We start from the raw sequence: 25,611 nt of genomic DNA on the forward strand, positions 1-25,611 counted from the left end.
TGCAATATGAAAGTTTATTCAAATAATTTGGGGAGTGGCCTCGTCTCAGAGGGAAGATTCCCGGAGCTAAATGCTTTGATAGCACGTAGCCCTATTCGGAGCAGATGGCATCGAAACCCCCCCCACTGGGAGAAAGGATTTCCAATGACGGGCCTCAGCTGGTAGGGGTGGGGAGGTGGAGCATTGTCTGTAACTTTTGCTGTAACACAGTAAGTAAGAGAACATGGGTACGTTTGACATAAATACATCCCAAGATGCCCATTGGTTGAGAGAAAGTTGAAAATTGCAAGAGCCATAAAGTTGAAGTCGGAAGTTGACATACACTTAGGTTGGAGTCATTAAAACTCGTTGTTCAACCACTCCACAAATTTCTTGTTAACAACCTATAGTTTTGGCAAGTCGGTTAGGACATCTGCTTTGTGCATGACGCAAGTAATTTTTCCAACAATTGTTTTCAGACAGATTATTTCACTTATAAAACAGATTATTTCACTTATAATTCACACAATTCCAGTGGGTCAGAAGTTTACATACACTAAGTTGACTGTGCCTTTAAACAGCTTGGAAAATTTCCTAAAATTATGTCATGGCTTTAGAAGCTTTTGATAAATTATGTCAATTAGAGATGTACCTGTGGAGGAACTTCAAGGCCTACATTCAAACTCAGTGCCTCTTCGCTTGACATCATGGAAAAATCAAAAGAAATCAGCCAAGACCTTAGGAAAACAATTGTAGATATCCACAAATCTGGATCATCCTTGGGAGCAATTCCCAAGCGCCTGAAGGTACCACATTCATCTGTACCAACAATAGTACGCAAGTATAAACACCATGGGACCACGCAGCCGTCACACCGCTCAGGAAGGAGACGCATTCTGTCTCCTAGAGAAGAACGTACTTTGGTGCGAAAAGTGCAAATCAATCCCAGAACAACAGCAAAGGACCTTGTGAAGATGCTGGAGGAAACAGGTACAAAAGTATCAATATCCACAGTGAAACGAGTCCTATATCGACATAACCTGAATGGCCGCTCAGCAAGGAAGAAGCCACTGCTCCAAAAACGCCATAAAAAAGCAAGACTACAGTTTCCAACTGCACATGGGGAAGAAGATCGTACTTTTTGGAGAAATGTCCTCTGGTCGTCTGATGAAACAAAAATAGAACTGTTTGGCCATAATGACCATTGTTATGTTTGGAGGAAAAAGGGGGAAGCTTGCAAGCCGAAGAACACCATCCCAACCGTGAAGCACGGGGGTGGCAGCATCATGTTGTGGGGCTGCTTTGCTGCAGGAGGGACTGATGCACTTCACAAAAAAGATAGCACCATGAGGGAAGAAAATGATGTGGATATATTGAAGTCAGGAAGTTAAAGCTTGGTCGCAAATGGTCTTCCAAATGGACAATGACCCCAGGCATACTTCCAAAGTTGTGGCAAAATGGCTGAAAGACAACAAAGTCAAGGTATTAGAGTAGCCATCACAAAGCCCTGACATCAATCCTATACAAAATATGTGGGCAGAACTGAAAAAGCGTGTGCGAACAAGGAGGCCTACAAACCTGACTCAGTTACACCAGCTCTGTCAGGAGGAATGGGCCAAAATTCACCCAACTTATTGTGGGAAACTTGTGGAAGTCTTCCCCAAATGTGTGACCTAAGTCAAACAATTTAAAGGCAATGCTACCAAATACTAATTGAGTGTATGTAAACTTCTGACCCACTGGGAATGTGACGAAATAAATAAATCGCTCTCTACTATTATTCTGACATTTCACATTCTTAAAATAAAGTGGTGATCCTACCTGACCTAATACAGGGAATTCTTACTAGGATTAAATGTCAGGAATTGTGAAAAACTGAATTTAAATGTATTTGGCTAAGGTGTATGTAAACCTCCGACTTCAACTGTAGGTAAAACAGCAAGTGTGAAGAAGGGGCATTATTGTGTCTACAGGCTATAAGACAGGTGAGATTCTGCACGTGGGCTAATAGAAGAGGAGAGACATGACGCCCGTAGAATAGGAAAATATGTGAATTATATTATGCTTACTGTATGAAGTTAAAGAGAGCTAACTATTAAGACCTGCTTTACTGACTGAACCATTGTAAACTACATGACATTTGTCACATCATACATGAGCAACTATCAGGTCAGCCAACAAAACAACGAGGGGGTGGCGTCTGCGATAACTGGGGAGTAACATGAGACAAAAAACATAGGCTGTCACTACTGTCACTGGGAAAATGTGGTTGAAACAAAGAAGCACATATATATTTTCTGCTTTTCACTCAGGCTTCTCAGCAGTCCACAACGATGGGAATTCAGGTGAGATCTTTAGGTCCTCAGTCTATGTGGAAGAGAAGATGGAAGCATCTGTTCCCCAGATACAGAGGCCAGGCTGCTTTACTCTCTCTCCTTCATCCATCAACACTGGCCTTATCCAGTGGCCTTATCCAGTGGTATAGCGGAGGGTAAACGCACACAAACAACGCTTACGCACCTTTTTTATTTACATTTGTATTTATTTTTTAAATTGAACCTTTATTTAACTAGGCAAGTCAGTTAAGAACAAATTCTTATTTACAATGACAACCTACCCTGGCCAAATTCTGACGACACTGGGCCAATTGTGAGCTGCCCTATGGGACTCCCAATCACGTCCGGATGTGATACAGCCTGTAATCGAACCAGGGACTGTAGTGACGCTTCTTGCACTAAGATGCAGTGCCTTAGACCGCTGCGATGAGCGCAGAAAAATGCGTTGAAAATATAGTGAGCAATACTTTCCCCATGAACAGAGATCAGCTTAAACGCACCATTTTTTTTTTTTTTTTTTTTTTACACTACATCACAGGTCTCATCCTATAGCTGCTGCAGAAGTTAGATCTGAACCATCTTCTTGTGGGGGTCAAAGACGTATCTCTTGAATCGGAGGTTGATGCAGATTGGCTGAGAGTCTGTCTTGGCATCATCCTCTTTGGCTGGTTCCCTCTTAGCCCCACCCTTAACTCTCTTCTTGGCAGAGGAGGAGAGGAGCTGCTTAGTCTCTAGACTGAGACCCTCTGAAGAGAAGAAAGAAGGAATAGGGAAGAAAGGGAGAGATAAAGAAAGAGATAATTCATATTAGCATTAGAATTGCTGTTAGTTTATACAATTCATATTTCCCCCCTTTAAAAAAGTCTTCACATATCGTTTGTTTATTGGATAGGACAGAGGAATTAAATATGTATACATTACCAGTCAAAAGTTTGGACGTCTACTCATTCCAAGGTTTTTATTTATTTTTACTATTTTCTTTATTGTAGAATAATAGTGAAGACATCAAAACTATGAAATAACACATATGGAATCATGTAGTAACCAAAAACGTGTTAAACAAATCAAAATATATGTTTGATTTTAGATTCTTCAAATTAGCCACCCTTTGCCTTGATGACATCTTTACACACACTTGGAATTCTCTCAACCAGCTTCACCTGGAATGCTTTTCCAACAGTCTCGAAGGAGTTCCCACATATGCTGAGCAATTATTGATTGCTTTTCCACTCTACGGTCCAATTTATCCCAAACCATATCAATTGGGTTGAGGTCAGGTCATTTGATGAAGCACTCCATCACTCTCCTTCTTGGTCAAATAGCCCTCACACAGCCTGTAGGTGTGTTGGGTCATTGTCCTGTTGAAAAACAAATGATAGTTCCACTAGCCGCAAACCAGATGGGATGGCGTATCACTGCAGAATTCTATGGTAGCCATGCTGGTTAAGTGCGCCTTGAATTCTAAATAAAATCACAGACAGCGTCACCAGCAAAGCACCCCCACACCATCATACCTCCTCCTCCATGCCTCACGGTGGGTACCACACATGCGGAGATCATCCGTTCACCTACTCTGCGTCTCATAAAGACATGCCGGTTAGAACCAAAAATCACAAAGTTGGACCAAAGGACCGGTCTAATGTCCATTGCTCGTGTTTCTCGGCCCAAGCAAGTCTCTTCTTATTGGTGTCCTTTAGTAATGGTTTATTTGCAGCAATTCGCCCATGAAGGCCTGATTCACACAGTCTCCTCTGAACAGTTGATGTTGAGATGCGTCTGTTACTTGAACTCTGTGAAGCATTTATTTGGGCTGCAATTTCTGAGGCTGGTAACTAATGAACTTATCCTCTGCAGCAGAGGTAACTCTGGTTCTTCCTTTCCTGTTGCGTTCCTCATGAAAGCGAGTTTCATCATAGCGCTTAATGGTTTTGCGACTGCACTTGAATAAACTTTCAAAGTTCTTGAAATTTTCCATATTGACTGACCTTCATGTCTTAAAGTAATGATGGTCTGTCGTTTCTCTTTGCTTATTTGAGCTGTTCTTTCCATAATATGGACTTGGTCTTTTACCAAATAGGGATACATTCTGTATATTCCCCCACCTTGTCACACCACAACTGATTGTCTCAAATGCATTAAGGAAAGAAATTCCACAAATGGACTTTTAAGAAGGCACACCCGTTAAATTTAAATGCATTCCAGGTGACTACCTCATGAAGCTGGTTGTGAAAATGCCAAGAGTGGACAAAGCTGTCATCAAGGCAAAGGGTGGCTACTTTGAAAAATCTGAAATATGTTGTTTTGTTTAACACTTTTTTGGTTACTACATGTGTTATTTCATAGTTGAGATGTCTTCAATATTAGTCTACAATGTATAAAATAGTAAAAATAAAGAAAAACCCTGGAATGAGGTAGTATGTAGGTAGTACGTACCTGAATGTATAGTAAAAGTGACTATGCATATACATTTTATTCACTGCTTAAGCACACTCCGCCAACCCTGATGTCCTAGCCGTGTCTGAAACCTGGCATAGGAAGGCCACCAAAAATTCAGAAATTTCCATCCCCAACTACAACATTTTCCGTCAAGATAGAACTGCCAAAGGGGGCGCAGTTGCAATCTACTGCAGAGATAGCCTGCAGAGATCTGTCATACCATCCAGTTCTGTGGCAAACAATTCAAGCTTCTACTTTTAAAGATCCACCTTTTCAGAAATAAGTCTCACTGTTGCCGCTTGTTATAGACCCCCCTCAGCCCCCAGCTGTGCCCTGGACACCATATGTGAATTGATTGCTCCCCATCCATCTTCAGAGTTCATACTGTTAGGTGACCTAAACTGGGATATGTTTAGCACCCCGGCCGTCCTACAATCTAAACTAGATGCCCTCAATCTCACACAAATTATCAAGGAACCTACCATGTACAACCCTAAATCAGTAAACATGGGCACCCTCATAGATATCATCCTGACTAACTTGCTCTCTAAATGCACCTCTGCTGTCTTCAACCAGGATCTCAGCGATCACTGCCTCATTGCCTGCGTCCGTCAAGACAACCCCTCATCACTGTCAAAAGCTCCCTAAAATGCTTCAGAGAGCAGGCCTTTCTAATCGACCTGGCCCGGGTATCCTGGAAGGATATTGACCTCATCCTGTCAGTAGAGAATGCCTGGTTGTTCTTTAAAAGTGCTTTCCTCACCATCTTAAATAAGCATGCCCCATTCAAAAAATGTAGAACTAAGAACAGATATAGCCCTTGGTTCACTCCAGACTTGACTGCCCTTGACGAGCACAAAAACATCCTGTGGCGTACTGCATTAGCATCGAATAGCCCCCGCGATATGCAACTTTTCAGGGAAGTCAGGAACCAATTTACACAGTCAGTTAGGAAAGCTAAGGCTAGCTTTTTCAAACAGAAATTTGCATCCTGTAGCACTAATTCCCAAAAGTTTTGGGACACCGTAAAGTCCATTTAGAATAAGACCACATCCTCTCAGCTGCCCACAGCCTAGGAAATACTGTCCCCACCGATAAATCTACGATAATCGAGAATTTCAAGAAGCATTTCTCCCCTACCCTGGCCAACAGCTCTGCCCCCCCCGCAGCAACTTACCAAAGCCACCTCCCCTTCTCCTTCACCCAAATCCAGATACCTGATGTTCTGAAAGAGCTGCAAAATCCGGATCCCTACAAATCAGGCTAGACAATCTGGACCCTCTCTTCTAAAATTATCCGCCAAAATTGTTGCAACCCCTATTACTAGCCTGTTCAACCTCTCTTTCGTATCGTCTGAGATCCCTAAAGATTGGAAAGCTGCCGCGGTCATCCTTCTCTTCAAAGGGGGAGACACTCTAGACCCAAACTGTTACATACCTATATCTATCCTACCCTGCCTTTCTAAAGTCTTCAAAAGCCAAGTGAACAAACAGATTACCGACCATTTAGAATCCCACCGTACCTTCTCCACTATGCAATCTGGTTTCCGAGCTGGTCATGGGTGCACCTGAGCCACTCTCAAGGTCCTAAACGATTTCATAACCGCAATAGATAAAAGACAGCACTGTGCAGCCGTTTTCATCAACCTGGCCAAGGCTTTTGACTCTGTCAATCACCACATTCTTATCAGCAGGCTCAATAGCCTTGGTTTCTCAAATGACTGCCTCACCTGGTTCACCAACTACTTCTCAGATAGAGTTTAGTGTGTCAAATCGAAGGGCCTGTTGTTCGGACATCGGGCCTACTCTTTTCTCTGTATAATTCAATGATATCGCTCTTGCTGCTGGTGATTCTCTGATCCACCTCTACGCAGACGACACCATTCTGTATACATTTGGCACTTCCTTGGACACTGTGTTAACAAACCCACAAACGAGCCTCAATGCCATACAAAACTCTTTCCGTGGCCTCCAACTGCTCTTAAATTCTAGTAAATCTAAATGCATGCTCTTCAACCGAATGCTGCCCACACCTGCCCACCCGCCTAGCATCACTACTCTGGACGGTTCTGACTTAGAATAGGTGGACAACTACAAATACCTAGGTGTCTGGTTAGACTGTAAACTCTCCTTCCAGACTCACATTAAGCATCTCCAATCCAAAATTAAATCTAGAATTGGCTTCCTATTACGCCACAAAGCCTCCTTCACTCATGCTGCCAAACATACCCTCGTAAAACTGACTATCCTAATGATCCTCGACTTCAGCGATGTAATTTACAAAATAGCCTTCAATACTCTGCCATCCGTTTTGTCACCAAAGCCCCATAAACTACCCACCACTGCGACTTGTATGCTCTCGTTGGCTGGCCCTCGCTACATATTCGGCGCCAAACCCACTGGCTCCAGGTCATCTATCAGTCTTTGCTAGGTAAAGCTCGGCCTTATCTCAGCTCACTGGTCTCCATAGAAACACCCACCCGTAGCACGTGCTCCAGCAGGTATATTTCACTGGACATCCTCAAAACCAACAACTCCTTTGGCCGCCTTTCCTTCCAGTTCTCTGCTACCAATGACTGGAACGAAATGCAAAAATTACTGAAGCTGGAGACTTATATCTCCCTCACTAACTTTAAGCATCAGCTGTCAGAGCAGCTTACTGATCACTGTACCTGTACACAGCCCATCTGTAAATATTACACCAAACTACCTCATCCCCATATGTTTTTGTTTTTTTGCACCCCAGTATCTCTACTTGCACATCATCATCTGCATGTCCATCACTCCAGTGTTAATGCTAAATTGTCATTATTTTGTCACTATGGCCTATTTATTGCCTTACCTCCCTAACCTTACTATATTTGCACACGCTGTACACAGATTTTTCTATTGTGTTTTTGACTGTACATGTTTATCCTATGTGTAACTCTGTGTTGTTGTTTTTGTCGCACTGCTTTGCTTTATCTTGGCCAGGTCGCAGTTGTAAATTAGAACTTTTTCTCAACTGGACTACCTGGTAAAATAAAAGGTGAAATACAAATATATAAAAAAAATAAACATCTGTGGCATTGTGTTGTGTGATAGGAGTGCACATTTTAGGGTGGCCTTATGGTCCCCAGCACAAGGTGCACCTGTGTAATGATTATGCCTTTTAATCAGTTTCTTGATAATCCAGCCACCTGACAGGTGTGGCATATCTTGGAAAAGGAGAAATTCTCACCAACAGGGATGTAAACAAATTTGTGCACAAAAATGACATAAATAAGCTTTATGTGCGTACAGAATATTTCTGGAATCTTTTATTTCAGCTCATGACACATGGGACCAACACTTTACATGTTGCGTTTATATTTTTGTTCAGTGTAGGAAGGTGTTCTTAATATTTGTTATACTCTGTGTATGTGATCTGGAGGCAGCAGCTTAGACCGCTAGACCACACAAGTCACTTTTAAAAACCTCCACACCACTAGTCCCATTCTTACTGCTCTATAGTGGTGACTCAGGGTCAACAGTACATCTGCTCTTTACACTGACGATGACAGAGATAGGAGATGAGAGACAGAACAGATAGATAGTGATCCTCTCTCTGCTCTACTTAAAGAGTGACAATGCTGGAGCCACTGTGGTCTGCTGAACCTGAACTGGATCGCCTACCTCAGCCTCCTGATCCTGCTGCTGATAGAGTGAGACAAAGGTCACAGTCCTGCCTCACAGTCCTATTCCATGGTCATGTTTCATCTGACATTTACGGTCCAGATTGGGCATCCAATCACACATGCAACCTTGTCCCACCAGTCATTGTCTGCTTAACTTATTAAGCAGTTGTGGTCTTGTCTCACGGTTCCCGTTTCACGCTCAAGGTCGTGAAAGAACCTTGACTCTGTCTCTCTGTCAGGGTTCTGTGTGGCGGTTCTGTTCTGGCTGACATTTATTGTGGTGTCTGACAGTCCTCAGGCGACTGGGCGCGTGCTGTGGATTCCTCTGGGGCATCTCTTCCTGTGTGTGTGTGTGCGTTTGACATGTTTGTTTGCTTGTTGTTCCACTCACGTAAAGGTGAGAAATGTTCCCTGAGCAAACCTTTGCACTGGCTGACCTCATCTACCCACATCACATGGTGCCACAGAGGAGGTTGTTATGGTTATGCCAGTGAGAGGGTTGTTATGGTTACAGGCCAGGCAGAATGAATCTCTGATCTACAGAACTCAATTAGCCTTAGCTCACACCTCTCACACAAATGAATCAGCGTGATGTCATTTCAAATAAAATCCAGTTCATCAATGCTTGAACTTTATTTTTTGTTGTAAATGTGTTCAGCACACACACACACACCCCTTATTCAGCATAATTACAAAAAATACTCAATTATCCTCCTAAAGCTGTCACCACAAACGTATAACAAGTTGTTTTTTTTGCATTAAACAACATAATGAAAATGTATTTTATCCTTTTAATTACAGGCTGACATATCACATAGACAAAGTAGAGGTCCGATGTATGTATGAACTCACGTAAGTCGCTCTGAATAAGACCGTCTGCTAAATGACTCAAACGTAAAATGTAACCTGAATACCCGAGAGGGTCTGGATTCATAAATCTAACTTTTCCCTCGTGTCCAGGTCGGGTCCTGTTTGATTGTCATTGGGTCTATGCAACTACAGCTGATAGACCCGAGTGGACCCATAGCCTATAGCCAACATATGAAGACCTATTTGTTAACCAGAAGATCAACTTGGTTGATAAACATATTTTTATCATCACTCGATCCAATCGGGTACAGGCCGGGTCTAGGTCTGTTTGTCATCAGACCTGATGTTCTCGGGTCCGTTCAGGTCCCCATTTTTTAAAATATTTTTTTATAATAATAATAATTTTTATTTTTTTTCAATCGAGTCCGATTGTCCTCGGGTCCAATCTTTTGGAGCTGAGAAGACCTATACTTCAAAGTCTAAATGACAGCTATCCCCCTCCTCTGCTCCTTTCCCTCAATCTGTCCATCTCTCTCTCCTCCTCTAGAATAGCTGTCTAGTGCCAGGCTGCTGGCCCTAAGGGGCTTGTAGGGGATGAGTTTGGGGTCAGGGCGGGTTGCGGAAGGGAATTGGACAGTAGTGTGTGTGAAGGAGGGGGGTTGTGAGGGGTCTGGGGGGCATTCAAAGACTCACTCAAATCTAACTAGCCCTCTTTTCCTTTCTCTCCCTCACTTTCTCCATTTTGAATCATATGCCCTGAAGGGGCAAAAAACAATGAGCGAAAGGGAGCACACACAAGCACACCCAGAGTAGCGAGAGGTCAGAGGTCAGAAGAACACACAGCAGAGGGCAAACTATGAGAGTGAATGAGCAATGAGCATGTTGAATGTCTTAAGTGACTAGCCAAGTATGTCAGTGTATATATAAGAGCATGTTTGTGAGTGTGTACGCCAGTGTGAGTGAGTTAAGGGGAAGTAGGTACGGTTCTCTTTCTAAATGTTTTAGTGTTCTCTTCCCGCCGGGCCCAGTGTGGAGCCTATCTGTGGGTCGGAGGTGAGTGGAGCGACAGAAGGTAAAATAAACAGGGTGCAGACTTCCCCCGGAACCAGAGCTACCCCCAGAGGATCCTGGAGAGGGATTCCCAGCACACCACATCCTGACCCTGACAACTAACGGACCACGGACAACCACGGGAGGTAGAAGAAGGAAAGACACAGCATAATGAACGGCGGCCGTGTGCAGTACTGCTGAGTGTCAACGAAGGGTGGTGGCGTTTCAACATGTACAAACGGCAGGAAATTCATATAAAATGGCTGATATCTGTTGGTCAGATGTGATCATACGCTGCTTTAAACCGATCAGCAGTGAGGTCTGTTTTATCATTAACACGTTCATACAGGCCCATCCCTACGTACCTGGCACCCGGATCTTAAACTTCCCGCTCTGTCCGAAGCCGCCCTCGATGACCCCCGCCTCGCCGGTCGACAGCGTGACCTTTAACCCCACAAACAACTGCAGGTTGGTCTCCTTCTTGAAGAGATTTCGGCCAATCACAGTGTAGTCGTCTGTCACCTGACCAGAAGAAGGAGGAGACTTGAGAGGCACCAATGACAGATAAAACAAAATAGAATTATTGTAATGCAATACGCCTAAATAACATTATCATTAAATGAGCAGCTTCCTGTAACAAATACAAGCATATATCATACAAATAGCATTATTAACTAACGTTCCAGCATATCGCTTAATGATTTGAGGCAGACAGTATAAGAGAGGTCAGTGTGTGTTTGTTTTTCATGTTCCTCTCTCTGATCTAACACACACTGCTGCATGATCTCCTGTGTTGCCATGATGCCACTCTGTTGCCATATTGAGTGGTGGGGGGGTGGCTGACCCCAGCATGACACTGTTTTGTCCCCTGTCCCAACCCAACGCTGCTATGAGCCACATTCCCATAGGACTGCCGTCTGTCTGTCCTCTCATTCCTCGTCGCATTTTTTCTTCTGTTTTGTATCTGTCCATCACAGAGACTCTCTCACCCGTCACTGATCCGATAAAGGGAGGGCACCGCTCTTTCCCTCGCTACTTCTCCCCCTTTGTCACTTCCATCCCTCGCTCACTCTGACGTTCGGTTCTGACTGATGCGTCACCGCTGATAAGCTACAGTTGGTTGTATTTTAAATGTATGTTCTGTCCTTGTGCTGTTCCTGTCTATTTTTGTTCTGTATTAGGTCATGTTCTATGTGGACCCCAGGAAGAGTAGCTGCTGCATTTGGAACTGATAACGGGGATCCTAATAAAATAACCCAGTAACTAAGGGATGACAAAGTCATATCTCAAACTCAGATATTTGTCCTGTTAGAAAAACAAAAAACAAATAGGACTTCCTCATTCTGGGAGGGGAACCCACGTCACAAGACCTGAGTCTGACCTCACAGGGAGAGGATCAACCTCAGGGTCAACGACCTATGTGTAACAGCCTAACAGCAATAAAACTTGTCCACACACTTGACCTCTGACCTGTGAGTGATCCTGATAGAGGGTGCGTACTGTGTACACACAGACACGCTGCTGGCTGCAGACAACACTGAAACAGACAGACAGGCAGGAGCAACGAGGCAGATAAGACTCTTATGAGTCAAAAGGGGAAGATAAACTGAGGAACAACAGAAGAGTCAGAGAAGATGTGTTGAATTAAATGACAAAATAAGTAATTAAAGATATTACAATAGCGAGATCGAACCAGGGAGAAAGACGGTAAAGGTGAGAGATCGAGAAGCATAATGGATTGAGGAGAAAGAGAGATGAGCGTGAGAGAGCAGTGGCCAGAGTGAGGGCCTGGGGGAATGCAGAGAGCCATGGTGGATATATTCCTGTGCCACTCAGGTCCAAACAGCACCAGTCTGGCTGTCTGGCTGTTGCCGCTGGCGTCAGGGGGACACACGCCTGTGTCACAGCCCAGCACACGCAAAGGCCCTGCATTCTTCTCCAAGCCGCATCGTCGGGACTCTGTGTGTGTGTGTGTGTGTGTGTGTGTGTGTGTGTGTGTGTGTGTGTGTGTGTGTGTGTGTGTGTGTGTGTGTGTGTGTGTGTGTGTGTGTGTGTGTGTGTGTGTGTGTGTGTGTGTGTGTGTGTGTGTGTGTGTGTGTGTGTGTGTGTGTGTGTGTGTGTGTGTGTGTGTGTGTGTGTGTGTGTGTGTCCACAATGCGAGGTCAGTCCCTGAAAATCTCTTCAGTGCCACCAGCAATGAGAAACATCCAAACAAGGACCAGAAGTTAGGAAGGAGAGGGGGAGGGGGGCAGAGGAACAAGGACCAGAAGACAGGAAGGAGAGAGGGAGGGGGGCAGAGGAACAAGGACCAGAAGACAGGAAGGAGAGGGGGAGGGGGGCAGAGGAACAAGGACCAGAAGACAGGAAGGAGAGCGGGAGGGGGGCAGAGGAACAAGGACCAAAGACAGGAAGGTGAGAGGGAGGGGGGCAGAGGAACAAGGACCAGAAGACAGGAAGGAGAGGGGGAGGGGGGCAGAGGAACAAGGACCAGAAGACAGGAAGGAGAGCGGGAGGGGGGCAGAGGAACAAGGACCAAAGACAGGAAGGTGAGAGGGAGGGGGGCAGAGGAACAAGGACCAGAAGACAGGAAGGCGAGAGGGAGGGGGGCAGAGGAACAAGGACCAGAAGACAGGAAGGTGAGAGGGAGGGGGGCAGAGGAACAAGGACCAGAAGACAGGAAGGTGAGAGGGAGGGGGGCAGAGGAACAAGGACCAGAAGACAGGAAGGTGAGAGGGAGGGGGGCAGAGGAACAAGGACCAGAAGACAGGAAGGTGAGAGGGAGGGGGGCAGAGGAACAAGGACCAGAAGACAGGAAGGTGAGAGGGAGGGGGGCAGAGGAACAAGGACCAGAAGACAGGAAGGTGAGGGGGAGGGGGGCAGAGGAACAAGGACCAGAAGACAGGAAGGTGAGGGAGGGGGGCAGAGGAACAAGGACCAGAAGACAGGGAGGGGGAGGGGGGCAGAGGAACAAGGACCAGAAGACAGGGAGGGGGAGGGGGGCAGAGGAACAAGGACCAGAAGACAGGGAGGGGGAGGGGGGCAGAGGACCAAGGACAGAGAGCCAAGCACGAAGACTGATGAGAGGGGTGTGTGTGTGTGTGCAGACTAGTAGGGGAGTGAGGAGGTGGAAGATGTGTCTGTGTGTGGCAGGGGGTCCACTCACCCTCTCCACCTGTCCCTCCTTGTGTTTGGTCTTGTAGATAAGTAGTCTGGGTAGTGTAGTCTCAGAGTAGCTCTTCTCCTCAAAACCCTCCAGCAGACGCCCCTGGAATGCCAGTCGGCACGCGTTGGCGTGAATGTCTGTGTCCAGCTTGGAGCCAATCACCAGGCAGAGAGTGGGACATGTAACCGGACGCTCAAACTCCAGCAGCGCCCACTGCTCCGGGTCTTGTCCCGCCCCGCCGGCCTCCCGTTGGCCAATCACATACTCATCCTGGTGGAAGTACTCCCGGTCAAAAGAGAAGGGTGTGTCCAGGGGTCTAAGGTCTGGCTCAGAGGCGTGGGGGTCTGAGGTGGGTAGCTGGGGTTCCGTGGTGGAGGTCTGGTGGGTCTCTCCAGGGGGCAGACCGAAGAAGGTGACCCTGGCCATGACAGTCTCATGTCCCACGGTGATGTGGAACTTGGCGCGGGTGGCCAGGGAACCCTTGAAGTAGCCAATCTTTCTGACAGAGATGAGGGCTGCGTGGAGGGTGTGTAGGGAACCAGGGGTACACACCACCCCCCGTTCTAGCAGTTTAGGGTCAAACTGGGTCACACACACGCCCACCCGGTCACCCTGCATGGCCCCGGCCACCGGCCGCCGGAACATCTGAACTGACTTCACTTTCTTGGTCACCTAGGGGTTAAAAGACAAACACAGAGAGACTATCAAACTAACTCATCAGCTCTATTGATTGTTTGTGAAGGTTAGGTATACAATTGACAGATTATGAAGTATGAACATGTTCAGTATTACACTGAACAAAAATATAAAATGCAACCATTTCAATGATTTTACTGAGTTACAGTTCATATAAGGAATTCAGTCAATTGAAATAAATTCATTAGGCCCTAATCTATGGATTTCACATGACTGGGAATACAGATATGCATCTGTTCATCACAGCTACCTAAAAAAGGTAGGGGCGTGGATCAGAAAACCAGTCAGTATCTGGTGTCACGACCATTTGCCTCACAGTGTGACATCTCCTTAGCATATAGTCTTCAATGGCTGTGCAAAGTTGATGGATATTGGCGGGAACTGGGACACATACACGTTGATCCAGAGCATCCCAAAAATGCTCAATGAATGACATGTCTGGTGAGTATGCAGGCCATGTAAGAACTGAAACATTTTCAGCTTCCAGGAATTGTGTACTGATCCTTGCAACATGGGGCCGTGCATTATCATGCTGAAACATGAGGTGATGGCGGCGGATGAATGTCATGACAATAGGCCTCAGGATCTCGTCACGGTATCTCTGTGCATTCAAATGGCCATCGATAAAATGCAATTGAGTTCGTTGCCCATACCCCCACCATGGGGCTCTCAGTTCACAAAGCTGACATCAGCAAACTGCTCGCCCACACGCTGCCATCTTCCCAGTACAGTGGAGCTTCCCTGAGATGGATTCTGACAGTTTGTGTAGAAATGATTTGGTTGTGCAAACCCACAGTTTCACCAGCTGTCCGGGTGGCTGATCTCAGATCTTCCCACAGGTGAAGAAGCCGGATGTGGAGGTCCTGGGCTGGCGTGGTTACACATGGTAGGCTTATGGTAGAGAAATTAACATGACATTTTCTGCCAACAGCTCTGGTGGCCATTCTTGCAGTCAGCATGCAATTGGCATGCTGACTGCAAGAATGGCCACCAGAGCTGTTGGCAGAAAATGTCATGTTAATGTGTTGCATTGTGTTGTGTGACAAGACTGCCCATTTTACAGTGTCCTTTTATTGTCCCAACACAAGGTGCACCTGTGTAATTATCATGCTGTTTAATCAGCTTCTTGATATACCACACCTATTTTGGCAAAGGAGAAATTCTCACTATCAGAGAATGAGAGAAATAAGCCTTTTGTGCGTATGGAATATTTCTGGGATCTTTTATTTCAGCTCATGACACATGGGACTAACACTTTACATGTTGCTTATATTTTTTGTTCAGTGTATAACAGAATAATCTTTGAGTGTTGTTTTTATGTTGTGAGTGGGTGAGTATGGTCAGTGTGGCCTAACCACAATTTTTCTCTGACACTGAATGCTGAGACTACCTGCTGGTTTATCCAGGGTTCTGCCGCCACCCGGTGGAGGATGTTATGATGACAGTAGGTTCAAGATAATAAACTGGGCTGGCCTACAAGTGTGAGTGACTGCATCTGGTCTAAATTAGCCAGCTCCTGTACTGCCAATACCCCACCCCTCCTCCCCAGTCTCCCCAAAAACACAGACACATCCTCCACCCCCATCCCTCCCTCTCTCCTCTTGCAGTCAACTTCTGAACTTCCCAAAAATCTCTGTAGCTTTTATCTTCTACTCCAGCCATTCAGGTCATCTGAAACAGGGCTCTTCTACTACATCAATGATTCTCAACCTTTCTGGAAGCAGGGACTACCATCATGCTATAGTCTCTTTATAGGACCACATCAACTAAAATTATAACAAATGAAATTGGCTAATGCACTCTAATGTTCTGCAATGTCACAAAGAACGGTTTCTGGTCTATAGACATGGGGGATTGAGGTTGAGAACCACTGATCAAGACTTCTTTTAGTGGTCATGTACATCAGTGTTCTGTGGTAAGTGACCATACCTTGAGCGCAGGGATCTCCACAGTGTCGTTGACAGCCAGCGCCCCCTGTAGGATGGTTCCAGTCATGACTGTGCCCTGACCACGGATGGAGAAGCAGTGGTCCACAGCCATCAGCAGAGCTCCCCCCGGATCTCTGTGAGGGAGGTACGTCTGGCTCTTCAACAACTAGGACAACACACACACACACCAAAGGATGTCATAAGGTGAATGCACCAATTTGTAAGTCGCTCTGGATAAGAGCGTCTGCTAAATGACTTAAATGTAAATCTGCTCTCATAACATTGTAATGTCCTTGTAGGCATGAGTGTGATTCAGAGTCACACACAGAGAGCCATATAGTAGTGTTAAGTGTGTATCCTGTGGTTTCATCAACACTTCCTGACAGTGTCTCTTGTGATTTAATTATAGGGCAGAACCCCTGACCTGACAGTGTCTGTCATACCTCTTTGTTCTGTAAGAGTGACCTTTTACTGAATCATACTGTATGTATCATTGAAGCCTTCTACATATCAGTTAGAATATTAAGCCAAACTGCTAATAGCGCAGGCACTTCCTGGGGCACCAGTGTGTCCAGGGTCTTTACCTCTATTAACTCAGGCACTCCATGGGGCTCGTCTGTGTCAGGGGCCTCAGGACCACCAGGCTTTGCTGACAAAGCAATCACAGGACAGTCTTTAAATCTATCCAACAGGGGATGAAACGAGAGTTAGAATTATTGTGTGTGTGTCATAGACATTAAAACCAGAAGACAGTGATAGCATTGATGTCATCCATGTATTCCTATGCAAAACTCGCAATGGCGCATGAAGCTGGTAGTATTTGAATTTGAAGCATGCCATTATTGCTGAATGAGGCTGAATGAGCATGGGTGGGGCAGTGGTCTAGGGCACTGCATCGCAGTGCTAGCTGCGCCACCAGAGTCTCTGGGTTCGCGTCCAGGCTGGGCTGGGTTCGCGCCCAGGCTGTCGCAGCCGGCCGCAACCGAGAGGTCCGTGGGGCGACGCACAATTGGCATAGCGTCGTCCGGGTTAAGGAGGGTTTGGCCGGTAGGGATATCCTTGTCTCAGTATGTAAAAATGTAATAAAATATATGCACTCTACTGTAAGTCGCTCTGGATAAGAGCGTCTGCTAAATGACTAAAATGTAAATGTAAAATGAATGGCACCCCCAAAAAATAGCTAAGGATCATAGTGAAAGTGGCAATAAGTAGCAAAGGATCATGGTCGATGTTGTTGTTTTTTTATTTATTTTTTATTTAACCTTTATTTAACCAGGTAGGCAAATTGAGAACACGTTCTCATTTACAATTGCGACCTGGCCAAGATAAAGCAGAGCAGTTCGACACATACAACAACACATAGTTACACATGGAGTAAAACAAACATATAGTCAATGATACAGTGAAAAAGAATAAGTCTATATACAATGTGAGCAAGTGAGGTGAGATAAGGGAGGTGAAGGCAAACACATATATGTATAAAAAGGCCATGGTGGCGAAGTAAATACAACACAGCAAGTAAAATAAAAAATAAAAACACTGGAATGGTTGGTTTGCAGTGGAAGAAAGCGCAAAGTAGAGACAGAAATAATGGGGTGCAAAGGAGCAAAATAAATAAATAAATACAGTAGGTAAAGAGGTAGTTGTTTGGGCTAAATTATAGATGGGCTATGTACAGGTGCAGTAATCTATGAGCTGCTCTGACAGCTGGTGCTTAAAGCTAGTGAGGGAGATAAGTGTTTCCAGTTTCAGAGATTTTTGTAGTTCGTTCCAGTCATTGGCAGCAGAGAACTGTAAGGAGAGGCGGCCAAAGGAAGAATTGGTTTTGGGGGTGACCAGAGAGATAAACCTGCTGGAGCGCGTGCTACAGGTAGGTGTTGCTATGGTGACCAGCGAGCTGAGATAAGGGGGGACTTTACCTAGCAGGGTCTTGTAGATGACCTGGAACCAGTGGGTTTGGCGACGAGTATGAAGCGAGGGCCAGCCAACGAGAGTGTACAGGTCGCAGTGGTGGGTAGTATATGGGGCTTTGGTGACAAAACGGATGGCACTGTGATAGACTGCATCCAATTTATTGAGTAGGGTTTTGGAGGCTATTTTGTAAATGACATCACCGAAGTCGAGGATTGGTAGGATGGTCAGTTTTACAAGGGTATGTTTGGCAGCATGAGTGAAGGATGCTTTGTTGCGGAATAGGAAGCCAATTCTAGATTTAACTTTGGATTGGAGATGCTTGATGTGAGTCTGGAAGGAGAGTTTACAGTCTAACCAGACACCTAGGTATTTGTAGTTGTCCACATATTCTAAGTCAGAGCCGTCCAGAGTAGTGATGTTGGACAGGCGGGCAGGTGCAGGCAGCCATCGGTTGAATAGCATGCATTTAATTTTACTTGTATTTAAGAGCAATTGGAGGCCACGGAAGGAGAGTTGTATGGCATTGAAGCTCGCCTGGAGGGTTGTTAACACAGTGTCAAAAGAAGGGCCAGAAGTATACAGAATAGTGTCGTCTGCGTAGAGGTGGATCAGAGAATCACCAGCAGCAAGAGCGACATCATTGATGTATACAGAGAAGAGAGTCGGTCCAAGAATTGAACCCTGTGGTACCCCCATGGAGACTGCCAGAGGCCCGGACAACAGACCCTCCGATTTGACACACTGAACTCGATCAGAGAAGTAGTTGGTGAACCAGGCGAGGCAATCATTAGAGAAACCAAGGCTGTCGAGTCTGCCGATGAGGATGTGGTGATTGACAGAGTCAAAAGCCTTGGCCAGGTCAATGAATACGGCTGCACAGTATTGTTTCCTATCGATGGCGGTTAAGATATCGTTTATGACCTTGAGCGTGGCTGAGGTGCACCCATGACCAGCTCTGAAACCAGATTGCATAGCGGAGAAGGTATGGTGGGATTCGAAATGGTCGGTAATCTGTTTGTTGACTTGGCTTTCGAAGACCTTAGAAAGGCAGGGTAGGATAGATATAGGTCTGTAGCTGTTAGGGTCAAGAGTGTCCCCCCCTTTGAAGAGGGGGATAACCGCAGCTGCTTTCCAATCTTTGGGAATCTCAGACGACACGAAAGAGAGGTTGAAAAGGCTAGTAATAGGGGTGGCAACAATTTCTGCAGATAGTTTTAGAAAGTAAGGGTCCAGATTATCTAGCCCGGCTGATTTGTAAGGGTCCAGATTTTGCAGCTCTTTTAGAACATCAGCTGACTGTATTTGGGAGAAAGAGAAATGGGGAAGGCTTGGGCGAGTAGCAGAGGGGAGGGCAGTGCTGTTGTCCGGGGTAGGGGTAGCCAGGTGGAAAGCATGGCCAGCCGTAGAAAAATGCTTATTGAAATTCTCAATTATAGTGGATTTGTCGGAGGTGACAGTGTTTCCTATCTTCAGAGCAGTTGGAAGCTGGGAGGAGGTGTTCTTATTCTCCATGGACTTTACAGTGTCCCAGAACTTTTTTGAATTTGTGTTGCAGGAAGCAAATTTCTGCTTGAAAAAGCTAGCCTTGGCTTTTCTAACTGCCTGTGTATACTGGTTTCTAGCTTCCCTGAAAAGTTGCATATCACGGGGGCTGTTCGATGCTAATGCAGAACGCCATAGGATGTTTTTCTGTTGGTTAAGGGCAGTCAGGTCAGGAGAGAACCAAGGGCTATATCTGTTCCTGGTTCTAAATTTCTTTAATGGGGCATGCTTATTCAAGATGGTGAGGAAGGCATTTTTTTAAAATGTCCAAGCATCCTCTACTGACGGGATGAGATCAATATCCTTCCAGGATACCTCGGCCAGGTCGATTAGAAAGGCCTGCTCGCTGAAGTGTTTCAGGGAGCGTTTGACAGTGATGAGTGGAGGTCGTTTGACCGCTGACCCATTACGGATGCAGGCAATGAGGCAGTGATCGCTGAGATCTTGGTTGAAAACAGCAGAGGTGTATTTGGAGGGCAAGTTTGTTAGGATGATATCTATGAGGGTACCCGTGTTTACGGAATTGGGGTGGTACCTGGTAGGTTCATTGATAATTTGTGTGAGATTGAGGGCATCAAGCTTAGATTGTAGGGTGGCTGGGGTGTTAAGCATGTTAAAATTTAGGTCGCCTAGCAGCACGAGCTCTGAAGATAGATGGGGGGCAATCAGTTCACATATAGTGTCCAGAGCACAGCTGGGGGCAGAGGGTGGTCTATAGCAGGCGGCAACGGTGAGAGACTTGTTTTTAGAGAGGTGGATTTTTAAAAGTAGAAGTTCAAATTGTTTGGGAACAGACCTGGATAGTAAAACAGAACTCTGCAGGCAATCTTTGCAATAGATTGCAACACCGCCCCCTTTGGCCGTTCTATCTTGTCTGAAAATCTTGTAGTTGGGGATGAAAATGTCAGAATTTTTGGTGGTCTTTCTAAGCCAGGATTCAGACACGGCTAAAACATCCGGGTTGGCAGAATGTGCTAAAGCAGTGAACAAAACAAACTTAGGGAGGAGGCTTCTAATGTTAACATGCATGAAGCCAAGGCTATTACGGTTACAGAAGTCATCAAAAGAGAGCGCCTGGGGAATAGGAGTGGAGCTAGGTACTGCAGGGCCTGGATTCACCTCTACATCACCAGAGGAACAGAGGAGGAGTAGGATAAGGGTACGGCTAAAAGCTATGAGAATTGGTCGTCTAGGACTTCTAGAGCAGAGAGTAAAAGGAAGTTTCTGGGGGCGATAAAATAGCTTAAAGGAATAATGTACAGACAAAGGTATGGTAGGATGTGAATACAGTGGAGGTAAACCTAGGTATTGAGTGATGATGAGAGAGATATTGTCTCTAGAAACATCATTGAAACCAGGTGATGTCATCGCATATGTGGGTGGTGGAACTGTGAGGTTGGATATGGTATAGTGAGCAGGGCTAGAGGCTCTACAGTGAAATAAGCCAATAAACACTAACCAGAACAGCAATGGACAAGGCATATTTACATTAAGGAGAGGCATGCTTAATCAAGTGAAAAATAAGGGTCCAGTGAGTAGAGGTTGGTTGGGGTCACGGCGATCCAGACAGCTGGCCGGGTAGATGGCTATCGGTAGCAAGATAGCATAGTATGGAAGTCTATTTGTAGATACCTCGTGCGTTTCCGTCGGTAGGTTAGTGGGGTTCCGTGTGGTAGAGGGGATCAATCCAAATTGGCAAAATAGATATAGTGACCCAAGAAAAAAAAAAAAAAAAATAATAATAATAATAATTGTTCGATATTCTTATTCAGATAGCAGCCGATGAGACAGCTAACGGTTAGCGGGCCCCAGATGAGCGTTCAGGTAACGTCGGGACGGAGGTGCCAGTTGGATAACTCCCTCGGGCAGATAACGTCGGCAGTCAGTCGTGAAGGCCCGGTGGGGCTCCGTATCTGCAGCAACAACAAAACAAAAACAACAAAAAACGGGTCCGGATAGGTGACTGTAGCCCAGGAATGGCTGATGGAACTCCTCAGCTGGCTAGCTCCGGAATGATTTGAGTTTGCTCCGGGATCGACGTAAGCCAATAGTCACACGTTTTGCAGCTAGCTAGCTGCAAATGTCCAGAGCCTGCGGCTGAAATCCGGGGAAACTGAGAGAAAAAAAAGTCCCGGAATGCTCCGGTCCGAGTCGCGTTGCACAAAAATGCCGGTAGATTATCGAGCTAAAGGAATAGCTGATGACCACAAAACGTGGGCAGCTGAAACACCAACGCTAGCCAGCAGACCGGCTAATTTCTGGGCAGCTACAGATTAGCTTCTGGCTAGCTATCGGATAGCTTCTGGTTAGCTTTCTGGCTAGCTTCTGAATTAGCCCCTGGCTAGCTTCCACGGTGGATTTTCAGATTTGAGGTAAATAATACTTTTTTGTAATTGGTGAAGCGGGTTGCAGGAAAGCTTTTGCAGGAAAGCTTTTGTAGTTGTGTTCTTGGATAATAAAATATATAAAAGATATGCGAAGAAAGGTGTAAATATATATATATACAGGACACGACAATACGAAACAGAAATGACGTCTGAACTGCTAAGTCATCTTGGGGAGCGAGTTTTCATTCTGCCTTAATGTCTACGGAGCCTCCTAATAGCCTGCCGGCCATGATTGGTCTGTGTCAGCACTTGATCCTGTGTGACGACAAATGTAGTAGTCAGAATGTATCACTACTTAATTCAATATCTTGATTTGTTGCAAACTTTTAAATAATTCAGTGGGGATTGAACTTGATCATAATAAACACATTTTAGAGCACAAAATAGTCGTCTAAACCAAATGTGTTTGGCAATACTGGCGATCGTAATTTACAGGCTTTCTAGGTCAGACCTGGGCCCATATCCACAAAGCATCCCAGAAACATTCTTAGAATCCTGTTAAAACCTGTTCAAAGACCAAAAAAATACCAACTCAGCAGGTTTTAGGATGATGTTAAGACAGTGCCTAGACAAAATCAACCACATAAAAGTTTATCTCAGCTGGTAATCACAACAGTTGAGGTACCACAAAGGAAAGATAGTGATGAAGCTCATTGACATGTTGCAAATTGGGGAATAACCAATCCTGATGAGGCGTCGCCAGCTGTGAACTCTATAGCACATGTTTATTCAGAAAACCACAATGAATGTGAATGTTAAAATATTTCATTGGTAAAACGTTTCATATCATTTCCGACTGACACGATCACTTTGCCTACTCTTAATGATTGCTTAATATGTTTGCATGCATAAACTTTTTTTAACCAAATCTGATGGTTGTTAAAAGCAGAATTTTGACAATACCATTATATCAACACACTCGTCACTCCTGTTTAACATATCTACATCGATTTGGCATAGTAGGCATCAATGTCACTTGCTGATAATGTTGCATTCAATGTTTGAAAGGTCCATCATTTTCATCAAACAATCAAAGTTAACATAAGCCCTAGATTCCTTAAATTTCCCAACTTATAGACATGCCCAATTAGACATATTTATTAGCCTAGTGGTTCTACGTATTTAGGCATATCATGTGTAATAGGCCTCATGTGAAATCATTGTCAAAGACAAGAGCATGAAGGTCTACATTATTTATAATATAGAAATATCAAAACATTCTTTCAACAACTCCAAAGCAGTTGCATGTGGTGCAGGAACCACTGACTCGCTGCATTTTTCTATTATCAAGACACCTGCTGGTAACTATTAAGCGGTTAGGACAGCTTGAGGCATCTTAAATAATCTGTCGACTTGGTATCTCTTATGACTAAAGCTCTTCCTGCATAGCTTTCATTTTTACCCATAAGAGTAGGAGTAAAATGTCTCTATTCTCAGCACTTAGGACAAATGTTTTCCTCTGAAATGCATTGTGGATACAGGCCCACTGGGAGCCTGGTGTGTGTGTTACCTGGTGTTCTCCAGTGTCTTGTGCAGTCTCTTGGTCATCTTGTCGATAGCGGTCTGTCTCTTGTTGGGCGGCAGCAGGTCAGTCTTGTTGAGAATGACCACCATGCGGGGGCAGGTCAGCTCTCCTATCAGCAGACACTCTGCTGTCTGGGTCTGGATCCCCTTCACCACGTCTACCACCAGCATCATCAAGTCTATGATTTGAGCCCCTGAAACACACACACTCACTATTAGACTTTTATGTATGCTATATGGCTTGTCTATAATAAACACCCCAGTCCAAAACTCCTGCAGTGAAATGATTGTGACCACTCAGCACTGCATGGTTACAGCTTACCTACATAGGGCCCAAATGACCAGTCATAAGTTGAGCAACAAATGGAGAAACAGCAACAGACAACCAAGAATAATAACGAAGAGGGAGAGAACAAAGGGTAAAGATGTAGAGAAGGGAGAAAGGCTAGATGGCTGAAATTTGAGCCCAAGCTCACTTGGTTGTCTTTCCTCTCCCTCTTTTCTTTCCTTCACTTTGGCAGTCTTTCTTTCCTCTGCCTCTCTTTGGCTTTCTTTCTTTCCTGTGCTCTCCCCATTGGGGACAGGAGAGGAAGTTTGTTACATACCCTGATCCCCACACCTTCCTTCCACCCTAATCCACAGCATGTGCCATCCACAAGGAAACACTGGCTTTATATAGCCAACTACCAGCCATATACACTGACTCAGTCCACACTCCCACTGTGTGTGCTCTCCTTATCCTGCTTTCCTTCAGTTTCAATCTTCTTCTCCCAACAATGCATACCCTCACCTCTCAGCCCTGTCAAAGCAGTCTCCACTTTCAGCATACATAGTAAATTCCTTACCTAGAAATAATAAAACAAAAATAATAAAATGAGGATAAAGCCAAAAAACACTCCTCAGGAGTGAGGAGAGAGAGAGAAAGGGAGATCGTAGCAAGAAAGAGAGGGGGAATGACTAAGCAGGGTTTAGCTGGGGCGTAAGGGTAAGGAAGTCTCTTGTCTTCCTAGAAATTCTACCCATTCCTCCTCTCTCTCTTCCTTGCCAAGCCACATGCTAGTGGAGGGGCCAGTCAACCAGTGTGTAACCATGTAATGGCTGAATTAAATGGTTGAGTCAAGAAATAATGTATTTTTGTATCAGGTGTATGTGTACTCTTTATTCTGCAGTCCCAGTATGTTCCCATTTGCCATTATTGAAGCTGGCTGTCAAACTCATGGCTAGAGTACCAGGAGCTGTCAGACAGCTGACTGGACAGTTGAAATATGTCACATGTCATGTACAGTCATTTAGTGTGAGTGATGAGATCTCCACCGTTACGCAGGTGTCAAAACCTGAACATTTGCTGTTTTGCTACTATGGTTAGGGTATCAATTTCTCTCTGCAGTAATATGATATTCTCCTCATTCACTTCTCTCACCCCCAATAATGGTGCGAATGAGGGACGCGTGTCCAGGACAGTCCACCAGCGTGAACTGTAGGTTGTCGTAGCCGTGGCCCCCGGGGTCCTCCCGCAGCTGCTCGGGGAGGTCCACGTTGAAGGAGGAGAAGCCGAGATCCAGTGTGATGCCTCTCTCTCGGGACTGGGGGTTCTTGTCAAAGGCAGCCGTGGACGCTGTGCTGCTGAGCGCCCTGGCAAGCGACGTCTTCCCGCTGTCGACATGCCCAAGTACCCCCACATTAAAATTGAGGGTCTTCGGGTGGTTGTTGCTCGAGTCTGCCATGACTGGTAGCTAGCTAGCTATCTGCTCCTGTCGCAACCGCAGCAGCTAGCGTTAGCGTTACTGGCTGGGCCTTGAACTCTAGTTACGTTCAGTAAGTTAATGACACAAAACGATTGACAACATTTACAACAAACTAATATTCATTCAATAAACTAATTCATTGAACTCCTTACGTTACAATGAATTCATATGTTTGATGAAATATAGGTAGCTAAACACAAACGTAGCTGTCGCGCCACACAAAACTTTTCTTTCAACTTTTCTTCCTGCGTATCAGTAAAAACAGTCCTCTGATAAATTATGCCAGTGTGACTAACGTTTTATTCCCTCTCACAAGTAAAGGCTACAAAATCATGATGTGTGAAGAAAATATCCGTCTAGAATTCAAAACGAATTACATTTATTAAGCAAACTTTTTGATAAGAGAGTGTAGGCGATGGAATGCAATCACAAAGCCAGGAATTAAT

General features: G+C 45.1%; 1 protein-coding gene across 2 annotated transcripts; it reads right to left on the minus strand.

Annotated features, from left to right (window-relative positions):
- Nucleotides 1-25,611, minus strand: LOC129815495 (selenocysteine-specific elongation factor-like). 2 transcript variants are annotated; one of them, XM_055869376.1, is made up of 7 exons: nucleotides 24,841-25,611; nucleotides 23,407-23,614; nucleotides 16,638-16,734; nucleotides 16,055-16,219; nucleotides 13,430-14,101; nucleotides 10,632-10,809; nucleotides 1-3,061 (listed from the first exon to the last, which is right to left on the minus strand). In XM_055869376.1, exons 1-7 carry the CDS (start codon nucleotides 25,142-25,144, stop codon nucleotides 2,880-2,882), a joined length of 1,806 nt encoding a protein of 601 aa, XP_055725351.1. In that variant the 5' UTR covers nucleotides 25,145-25,611; the 3' UTR covers nucleotides 1-2,879. The 2 variants fall into 2 exon arrangements, with proteins under 2 accessions (XP_055725351.1, XP_055725352.1); XM_055869377.1 differs by having other exon boundaries at nucleotides 10,632-10,788; nucleotides 24,841-25,609.

The sequence above is a fragment of the Salvelinus fontinalis genome, chromosome 18 (assembly GCF_029448725.1).
Source record: "Salvelinus fontinalis isolate EN_2023a chromosome 18, ASM2944872v1, whole genome shotgun sequence".
Classification (NCBI taxonomy): domain Eukaryota; kingdom Metazoa; phylum Chordata; class Actinopteri; order Salmoniformes; family Salmonidae; genus Salvelinus; species Salvelinus fontinalis.